Below are 10,000 nucleotides of genomic sequence, written 5' to 3' on the forward strand. Positions count from 1 at the left end.
AACACTCGTTACAACCAAGGTATGCAGAAGACCATCTCTGAACGCACAACACGTCAAACCTTGAAACAGATGGGCTACAGCAGCAGAAGACCACACCGGGTGCCACTCCTGTCAGCTAAGAACAGGAAACTGAGGCTACAATTCACACGGACTCACCAAAATTGGACAATAGAAGATTGGAAAAACGTTGCCTGGTCTGATGAGTCTCGATTTCTGCTGCGACATTCAGATAGTAGGGTCAGAATTTGGCGTAAACAACATGAAAGCATGGATCCAACCCTAACCCTTGTATCAACGGTTCAGGCTGGTGGTGGTGGTGTAATGGTGTGGGGGATATTTTCTTGGCACACTTTGGGCCCCTTAGTACCAATTGAGCATCGTTTAAACGCCACAGCCTACCTGAGTATTGTTGCTGACCATGTCCATCCCTTTATGACCACAGTGTTCCCATCTTCTGATGGCTACTTCCAGCAGGATAACGCGCCATGTCACAAAGCTCCCATCATCTCAAACTGGTTTCTTGAACATGACAATGAGTTCACTGTCCTCCAATGGCCTCCACAGTCACCAGATCTCAATCCAATAGGCCACCTTTGGGATGTGGTGGAACGGGAGATTCGCATCATGGATGTGCAGCCGACAAATCTGCAGCAACTGCGTCATGCTATCATGTCAATATGGACCAACATCTCTGAGGAATGTTTCCAGCACCTTGTTGAATCTATGGCACAAAGAATGAAGGCAGTTCTGAAGGCAAAAGGGGGTCCAACCCGGTACTAGCAAGGTGTACCTAATAAAGTGGCCGGTGAGTGTATATAATGTGTGTGTGTGTGTGTGTGTATATATATAATCTGTGTGTCTGTATATATATAATATGTATGCGTGTGTATAATGTGTGTATAATGTGTATGTATGTGTGTGTCTGTGTATATATGTGTATATATAATCTGTATGTATGTATGTGTGTGTGTGTGTGTTTGTGTATATATAATGTGTGTATAATGTGTGTGTGTTTGTGTATATATAGTGTGTGTATAATGTGTGTGTGTGTGTGTGTATAATGTGTGTGTGTTCTCAGTGTGTGCAGACAGAGTGCAGGAGTCGTTCCTTCACCGCCGACCACAGCTCTCCACTCACCCTCACTGTGGACTGGCAGACCATCAAGTACTACACACACACACACACACACACCACACACACACACACACACACACACACACACCACACACCACACACACACCCACACACACACATCACACACACATACACACACACACACACACACACACCATACATACACACACACCACACAGACACACACACACACATCACACACACACACACACCATACATACACACACACCACACAGACACACACACACACACCACACACACACTCCCTCTGTACACTACACACCATCAGACTGTCTGTCCTTCAGTAATCTGTAGTCTCTGCTCACCTGCGTGGACTACGCTTCCTATACTGCCCAGGGTGCAGGAGCTGATTGGTGGAGAGCAGCGGGAGGCGGGGCGTATCCCGCGGACGGTGGAGGTGGAGCTGCGTGGCGACCTGGTGGACTGCTGCGTCCCCGGGGACACTGTCACCGTCACCGGCATCGTCAGAGTCACCCAGGAGGGTACACACACACACACACACACAAAGTTTCTCCTTCATTCATTGGAGGTTAAAGGTAGCAGGCAGCTGGAGGGTCTTTCCATCATCCTGCCTTTGTAATGCTGTGTGTGGTGTGTGTGTGTGTGTGGTGTGTGTGTGTGTAGGCAGCAGCAGGGGGCAGAAGGATAAGTGTATGTTCCTGCTGTACATCGAGGCCAACTGTGTAAGCAACAGTAAAGGTCAGAGGTCGGAGGCGGGGCCTGCAGGTCAGAGGTCAGAGGAGTTCTCTCTGAAGGAGCTATACGCCATCCAGGAGATCCACAGCCAGACACACCTGCTCAGGCTCATAGTACAGTACGACACACACACACACACACACCACACACACACACACACACCACACACACACACACACACACACACATCACACACACACACCACACACACACCACACACACACAGCCAGACACACCTGCTCAGGCTCATAGTACAGTACGACACACACACACACACACACACACATCACACACACACAGCCAGACACACACACACACACATCACACACACACAGCCAGACACACCTGCTCAGGCTCATAGTACAGTACGACACACACACACACACACCACACACACACACACACCACACACACACACACACACACCACACACCACACATCACACACACACAGCCAGAGACACCTGCTCAGGCTCATAGTACAGTACGACACACACACACACACACACACACACACACACACACCACACACACACACACCACACACACACACCACACACACACCTGCTCAGGCTCATAGTACAGTACGACACACACACACACACACACACACACACACCACACACACCACACACACACACACACCACACACACACACCCATGTCTGACTCTGCTGTCTTCTCTTGTAGTTCTCTGTGTCCTGCCATCTACGGCCATGAGGTGAGGCTCACTGTTGTCATAGTTACTGTAGAGTACCCAGGTCTAACTCTGATAATAACGTGTGATGTGTGTGTTGTGTGTGTGTGTTTTGTGTGTGTGTTGTGTGTGTGTGTGTGTGTGTGGTGTGTGTGTGTTGTGTGTGGTGTGTGTGTGTGTGTGTGTGTGTGTGTGTGTGTGTGTGTGTGTGTGTGTATGGTGTGTGTGTGTGTTGTGTGTGGTTGTGTGTGTGTTGTGTGTGTGTGGTGTGTGTGTGTGTGTGTTGTGTGTATGGTGTGTGTATGGTGTGTGTATGGTGTGTGTGTGTAGCTGGTGAAGGCAGGGTTAGTATTAGCGTTGTTTGGAGGTAGTCAGAAACACGCTGGTGATAAGGAGAGGATCCCTGTCAGAGGAGACCCCCACGTCCTGGTGGTGGGAGACCCCGGCCTCGGCAAGAGCCAGATGCTGCAGGTAACACACACACACACACACACCTCTCCCTCTCTCTCTCAGTCACTTTGTAACACAGGAGATGTGACTTTTTGTTTAATCTGAGATGAGCTGTCCTCATTACAGGGTTAGGGTCAGGCAGACTGCCTGGGTTAGGGTTAGGCAGACTGCCTGGGTTAGGGTTAGGCAGACTGTCTGGGTTAAGGTTAGTGTTAGGGTTATAATGTATAACTGTGTGTGTGTGTGTGTGTGTGTGTGTGTGTGTAGGCGGTGTGTAACGTGGCCCCCAGGGGGATCTATGTGTGTGGTAACAGCACCAGCACCGCAGGTCTGACCGTCACTCTGTCCAGAGACTCTGGAGACTTCTCCCTGGAGGCCGGAGCCCTGGTCCTGGCAGACCAAGGTAGGGGGGGGGGGGTGGTCCTGGCAGACCAAGGTAGGGGGGGGGGGGGTCCTGGCAGTGTGTCAGGGCTGTGTTGTGTAGATGAGTTTGATAAGCTGTGTGTGTGTGTGTGTGTGTCAGGGCTGTGTTGTGTAGATGAGTTTGATAAGCTGTGTGTGTGTGTGTGTGTGTCAGGGCTGTGTTGTGTAGATGAGTTTGATAAGCTGGGTCAGCAGCAGCAGGCGTTGTTGGAGGCCATGGAGCAGCAGAGCGTGAGCGTAGCGAAGGGGGGCGTGGTCTGCTGCCTCCCCGCCAGGACCACCCTCATCGCCGCTGCCAACCCTGCCGGGGGCCACTACAACAGAGCCAAGACCGTCTCTGAGAACCTCAGGTACACACACACACACACACACACACACACACACACACGTTAGGTCACTTAATTTCTGAACTTATTTGTTTTGGTTTCTTTGTATGTATGGATTACTTGGGTTGTTACCAACATCTGTGAAAATGTCATGTCAATAGTATCTTTGGAAATATATTTACTGAGAAAAATGGTGATGTGTTCAATACTTATTTCACCCGCTGTATGTGTGTGTGTGTAGGATGGGCAGCGCCCTGCTCTCCAGGTTCGACGTGGTCTTCCTCCTATTGGACGTTCCTGATGAGTCACATGACCGCCGCCTGTCAGAACACGTCATGGCCCAGAGGGCGGGGAGGGGCGGGGCTGCAGGCGCCATGGTAACCAGGGGAGACCACAGCCTATCACAGAGCTCCCTGCCGGACCCCTCCGACACACCGCTCTCTGACCGGCTGCAGGTACACACTCACACACACACACACACACACAGGTCATATAAGAGTGACAGCTCTGGACACCCTGATCTGTATGACCCTGTGTGTGCGTGTGTGTGTGTGTGTATGTGTAGGTGAGTCCAGGTGAGTGTGTAGATCCCATCCCTGCGTGTCTGTTGAGGAAGTACGTGAGCTACGCGCGGCTCTACGTCCACCCGTCTCTGTCCCCGGGCGCCGCTGGCGTGCTCCAGGACTTCTACCGCTCCCTCCGCTCACACACGCACGCCGCAGACTCCACCCCCATCACCACGCGCCAGCTGGAGTCCCTCATCCGCCTCACAGAGGTGTGTGTGTATGTGGTGTGTGTGTGTATGTGGTGTGTATGTATTGTGTGGTGTGTGTGTGCGCGCGCGCATGTGTCTGTGCGTGTGCTCGTGTGTGTGCGTGACATTCTCCAATCACATACACCACATACACATACACAACACACCACACACCTCTGTTCATATAAGTGTGTGTGTGTGTGTGTGTAGGCGCGGGCCAGGCTGGAGCTCAGAGAGACTGCTACCAGGATGGATGCAGAGGATGTGGTGGAGGTCATGAAGCACAGGTACGACGCACGTGATTGGCTGATTCAAGATTCAAGATTCAAGATGGTTTTATTGTCATATGCACAACAGTTACAGAGCAATCGCTGGCAATGAAATTCTTAAGTCTTGGGCTCCTCCAACAGTGCAATAAGAAGTGTAAATAATAAAAATAAAGAAACAACAACAATAACAATATTTACCTAAATACAAAACTAAATAAATGTAAATGTAAAATGTAAAAAGTGAAATGTAAACAGACGTTTTTATCCAGATGTCGACTGGTATAAAGTGGCATTTTATAGTGGCATGTTATAAAGTGGCATAGTTAAAGTGTCATTGTGGTGAGCTAAGTAGCTCAGGAGATCAGCTGGCTGGTTACCCATCCACATGTAACACCTTCAACACAAAAAATGTGTGTGTGTGTGTCAGTCTGGCAGACACATACTCTGACGGGTTTGGAGGTGTTGACCTGGAGCGCTCCCAGCTGGGGTCAGGGATGAGTCAGCGAGGTCAGGTCAAGCGCTTCATCACCGCCCTGAACACGCACACTGAACACACCTCCCAGACAGACTACACACTCACACACCTCCGCACGCTGGCCAAGGACCTCAACATACAGGTAACACACACACACACACACACACACATACTTACACACACACACACACACACACACACACAAACACTGATATGTTGTTGTGTTTCAGGACTTCGAGGGCTTCATCTCTGCTCTGAACGAACAGGGTTACCTACTGAAGAAAGGACCCAACCTCTACCAGCTACAGACCATCTAACACACACACACACCTCTACCAGCTACAGACCATCTAACACACACACACACACACACACACACACCTCTACCAGCTACAGACCATCTAACACACACACACACACACCTCTACCAGCTACAGACCATCTAACACACACACACACACAGACACACACAGACACACACTAACCTCTACCAGCTACAGACCATCTAACACACACACACACCTCTACCAGCTACAGACCATCTAACACACACAGTTAGGGTTAAATCTGGTCTATAGAGGGTCAGGGTCAGGTTAGGGTTAGTTTTTAGGGTTAGGTAGGGCATCGAGGACTAACAGTTTCCTACTGAGTAACAGTCATATTTATTTGTACATAATTAATACATTTTCATTAAACAAATATGTTGGTTCCTGTGTGTGTGTGTGTGTGTGTGTGTCTCTCGCAGGCAGCATGACCACCAGATCAGGACATCTTTAGTTCGAGCACACGTGACATATTTCACCTTTGTACAGAGAAACAGGATCTTCCAGAAGAACCCTTCCTGAGTGTGATCGGGCCGAGCCCTGTCGAAGTATTATCATTGTTACTAAACTGTCAACTGTCAGAGCCGCTGTTCCTCAGCATCACGACGTCGTAAAATAGTCGACACCGGAATACGGCAACATGGAGCACGCGGGACCGTCCGGCGGTCGGTGTTTCTAAAACGATCAAACAGCACCGAATATGACCCGGCCAGCCCGCGCGACGCCGCGGAGGAGTTCACGGTAGATGAGGTTTGTCGGTAGTTTGCGATGTTGTTCTTGGTTTGTAAGAAGAACTTGGTGTGCGCGCGAGGACACGTAGCGAGTGTGAGCTGCGCGAGCGTATGGCGGAGGGGCGACGTACCGGGCAGGTGCGCGAGGGCAGAGCTGAAATGTTTTCATTTTTTGAGATTCAAACTCAGCTCCCCGGTGGCCCGGTGTTCCAGCTACACACCGAGCCCGGCCCCGGGGCTGGCCGGACAGTGCGTCACCGGATCCCCTCACCGGAGAGGTCACGAGAGGACGACCGTCAGCAGCCTCGCGGGTCTGTGTTTGAAGTTTCAGCCTCCGGGGCTCGAGGCGACCCGTGCCCTCCTCGGTGTCCGGTTGCCTCCGGTAAACCCCGGTCCAGCGCGCGGGTGGCGTGGTCTCTGTAGCGGGAAGCCTCGCGAGCCTCCTCCGGACCCACCGGGAGAAGAACCGAGGAGCTCTCCACCGGCTCCCGGGCTGTTCCAGTTTAAAGAGCTGGTAGGTAATGTGTGTGTGTGTCTGTCTGTCTGCCATGTTTCAGTTTAAGGAGGTGTGCGTGCATTTTAGAGTGTCTACAAGGTTTGATGTGTAATATTATTCTTTGGTATGCCAGTCCATCTGACCTAGTCTACACTGCTCTACCCTCACCTACTGTGTGTGTGTGTGTTGCAGTATGAGAACCCGTGGACCGTTCCTAACCTGCTGTGTGTGTGTGTGTGTGTGTGTGTGTGTGTGTGTGTGTGTGTGTGTGTGTGTGTGTGTGTGTGTGTGTGTTGCAGTATGAGAACCCGTGGACCGTTCCTAACCTGCTGTGTGTGTGTCGGATCGTCCTGGCGCCGGTCCTGGCTTACCTGATCACTGAGCAGCACTTCAGCCTCTCCCTGGGTCTGTTCACTCTGGCTGGGGCCACGGACCTGGTACACACACACACACCACAGACACACACACCACTCACACAGACACACACACACCACAGACACATGGTTCATCCTCTCTCCTCTGTCGGCAGCTGGATGGGTATATCGCCCGGAATTGGGCCAACCAGAAGTCAGCTCTGGGCAGCGCTCTCGACCCATTGGCTGATAAGATCCTCATCAGCGTGCTGTACATCAGCCTGACCTACGCACAACTCATCCCAGGTGTGTGTGTGTGTGTGTGTGTGTGTGTACTGTCTGCATATAAAGTTGATATGTTGGCACTGTTTTTAGTATGACATTATAATGTAGGGGGGTTAGGAGGGTTAGGGAGGTTAGAGGGGTTAGGGAGGTTAGGGAGGTTAGGGGGGTTAGAGGGGTTAGGGAGGTTAGGGAGGTTAGGGGGGTTAGAGGGGTTAGGGAGGTTAGAGGGGTTAGGGAGGTTAGAGGGGTTAGGGGGGTTAGAGGGGTTAGAGGGGTTAGGGTTAGAGGGGTTAGGGTTAGGGGGGTTAGAGGGGTTAGGGTTAGAGGGGTTAGGGGGGTTAGAGGGGTTAGGGGGGTTGCAGACTCAGAGATACTGGTTGTTGTTGCGTTACTATGGTAACTGTTTCTATTTCAGCTCAACCAGTAAAGTGACCTGTTGCCACTGTATATTCATGGTGAAGGTAACAGCAATGGAACTGTGTGTGTGTGTGTGTGTGTGTGTGTGTGTGTGTGTGTGTGTGTGTGTATCAGCTCCTCTCACAGTGCTGGTCATCTCCAGAGACATCGCTCTGATCGCTGCTGTCTTCTACGTCCGATACAAGACTGTCCCTCCGCCTGTGAGTCTCTCACACACACCACACACACACACACCGCACATCACACACATACATCTCACACACACACACACACACACACACCAGGGGTAAAATATATACATTTTTCATGTAACAGGAGGGGGCGGGGCATGAGGTTGTGTATGAATCGACTCTCTTTAACAGGGTGTGTGTGTGTGTGGGAGGTTGTTTATGAATAGTGGTGGTCGTCATGGTGAAGATGGCATGATAGTTGAAGGTTGTCATGGTGATCTCTCTCCAGGTGACGCTCAGCCGGTTCTTTAACCCCTGCTACACCACGGCCCAGCTCAAACCCACGCTGATCAGCAAGGTACACACACACACACACACACACCTAAAAGCATAGAAAAAGTCTGGTTCTTTGTGTTTCTTCAATCTGTGGTGTGTGTGGTGTGGTGTGTGTGGTGTGTGTGTGTGTGTGTGGTGTGTGTGTGTGTGTGGTGTGTGTGTGTGTGTGTAGGTGAACACGGTCATTCAGCTCTTCCTGGTTGCAGCATCGTTGGCCTCCCCGGTCTTCCACTACTCAGACAGCCTGCTGCTGCAGTCGCTCTGGTAACACACACACACACACACACACACACACACTCTCTCTCTCCTGTGTATAACGAGGGAATAGAAAGCAGTTGTTGACCTACTGCTGTTAGAACGTCTCCCACGACAACCAGGTGACTGACAAACTGTTGGACTCAGATGGTTGTTCGTATGTTTGTTTGTTTGTTTTGGGTAAGAAATCACTTTCGAGGATCAGTGTTCTAGGATCAGTGTTCTAGGATCAGTGTTCTAGGAGAACTTCTCCCTGTGAACTGCGCCACCATGCTGACGTGTGTGTGTGTGTGTGTGTATGCACGCGTGCAGGTACGTCACGGCGGTAACCACGGCAGCGTCAGGGTACAGCTACTATCACTACGGCAAGAAGACGGTCGAAGTCCTCAACAACACCAAGTAACCATGGAAACGCATGCTTTGCTGCACCTGCTGGAGTGTCGGAGGACTCAAGCACACACACACACACACACACACACACACACACGCACACTGACTCTCACTCCTGTGTGTAAAGACTCCAACAAGAACTCTGGTTATGGTGTGTGTGAAAAGCAGACTCAGTAGGGTAACAGAGAGTGAGTGCGTGTGTGCGTGTGTGCGTGTGTGTTGTACAGATCAGAAATCAACCACTTTGATGTTTTCTGTTTGATCTCAGGATTGCCATGGTAACCTGACAGTTTTGTACCTGAGAACCAATAAACATGAAGCTGACCACCCTGACCCTGTGTCTGTCTCTTTAACCTGTCTGTCTCCCTTGACCCTGTGTCTGTCTCTTTAACCTGTCTGTCTCCCTTGACCCTGTGTCTGTCTCTTTAACCTGTCTGTCTCCCCTGACCCTGTGTCTGTCTCTTTAACCTGTCTGTCTCTCCTAACCTGTCTGTAACCCTAACCCTGTAATGAGGTATAGACTCATTCAGGGTTAGGCAGTCCCCTTTTTTGTTCAGCAGTTGTCAGTCCCTAAAGTTTTGTGTCCAGCAGTTAGTCAGTTGCCATGTTTTTTGTACAGCAGTTAGTCACTCCCCATATTTTATGTCCAGCTGTTAGTCAGACCCTAAAGTTTCATGTCCAGCAGTTAGTCAGTCCCTATGTTTTTTTCCTCAGCAGTTAGTAATTGGCCATTTTTTGGCCAGTCAGTCCAAAACATTATATTTGGATCAAACTGTGGGCAGCATCGGATGACCTTCAGCGATAGAACAAGTCAAGGTATTAAGTTAAATTAGGGTATTAAGTTTAGTTAGGGTTAGGGTTAGACTCTGGGGGGTTAGGGTTAGACTCTGGGGGTTAGGGTTAGACTCTGGAGGGTTAGGGTTAGACTCTGGGGGGTTAGGGTTAGACTCTGGGGGTTAGGGTTAGACTCTGGGGGGTTAGGGTTAGACTCTGGGGGTTAG

The 10,000-nt window shown here is 50.6% G+C and overlaps 2 protein-coding genes across 2 annotated transcripts in view; both read left to right on the plus strand.

Moving 5' to 3' along the window:
- The window catches only part of mcm8 (minichromosome maintenance 8 homologous recombination repair factor), a 7,906-nt gene extending 1,964 nt beyond the window's left edge, over positions 1-5,942 (plus strand). Inside the window, exons 7-18 of the mRNA XM_083691159.1 lie at positions 1,079-1,164; positions 1,492-1,637; positions 1,780-1,969; positions 2,540-2,570; positions 2,877-3,017; positions 3,264-3,399; positions 3,574-3,769; positions 3,987-4,200; positions 4,311-4,520; positions 4,710-4,786; positions 5,196-5,385; positions 5,474-5,942. Coding sequence (XP_083547285.1) covers positions 1,079-1,164; positions 1,492-1,637; positions 1,780-1,969; positions 2,540-2,570; positions 2,877-3,017; positions 3,264-3,399; positions 3,574-3,769; positions 3,987-4,200; positions 4,311-4,520; positions 4,710-4,786; positions 5,196-5,385; positions 5,474-5,560 — 1,704 coding nt within the window. The 3' untranslated portion in view covers positions 5,561-5,942. The remainder of the gene's footprint in view (positions 1-1,078; positions 1,165-1,491; positions 1,638-1,779; positions 1,970-2,539; positions 2,571-2,876; positions 3,018-3,263; positions 3,400-3,573; positions 3,770-3,986; positions 4,201-4,310; positions 4,521-4,709; positions 4,787-5,195; positions 5,386-5,473) is intronic.
- Positions 5,943-6,176: 234 nt separating this feature from the next.
- crls1 (cardiolipin synthase 1) lies at positions 6,177-9,332 on the plus strand. Its single transcript, XM_083691175.1, has 7 exons — positions 6,177-6,811; positions 7,093-7,230; positions 7,323-7,452; positions 7,963-8,048; positions 8,308-8,376; positions 8,527-8,618; positions 8,922-9,332. The coding sequence occupies exons 1-7, from the start codon at positions 6,335-6,337 to the stop codon at positions 9,010-9,012; spliced, it is 1,083 nt and encodes a 360-aa protein (XP_083547301.1). The 5' UTR covers positions 6,177-6,334; the 3' UTR covers positions 9,013-9,332.
- The last annotated feature ends 668 nt before the right edge of the window (positions 9,333-10,000 follow it).

This window comes from Argentina silus (genome assembly GCF_951799395.1).
Source record: "Argentina silus genome assembly, chromosome: 19".
Classification (NCBI taxonomy): Eukaryota; Metazoa; Chordata; class Actinopteri; order Argentiniformes; family Argentinidae; genus Argentina; species Argentina silus.

Bases quoted from the DNA above. Each gene is read 5' to 3' on its own strand.
- crls1 (XM_083691175.1), top strand. From the start codon at position 6,335: ATGTTGTTCTTGGTTTGTAAGAAGAACTTGGTGTGCGCGCGAGGACAC. The intron at 8,049-8,307 runs GTGAGTCTCTCA...ATCTCTCTCCAG, and splicing joins ACAAGACTGTCCCTCCGCCT to GTGACGCTCAGCCGGTTCTT. The intron at 8,377-8,526 runs GTACACACACAC...GTGTGTGTGTAG, and splicing joins AACCCACGCTGATCAGCAAG to GTGAACACGGTCATTCAGCT.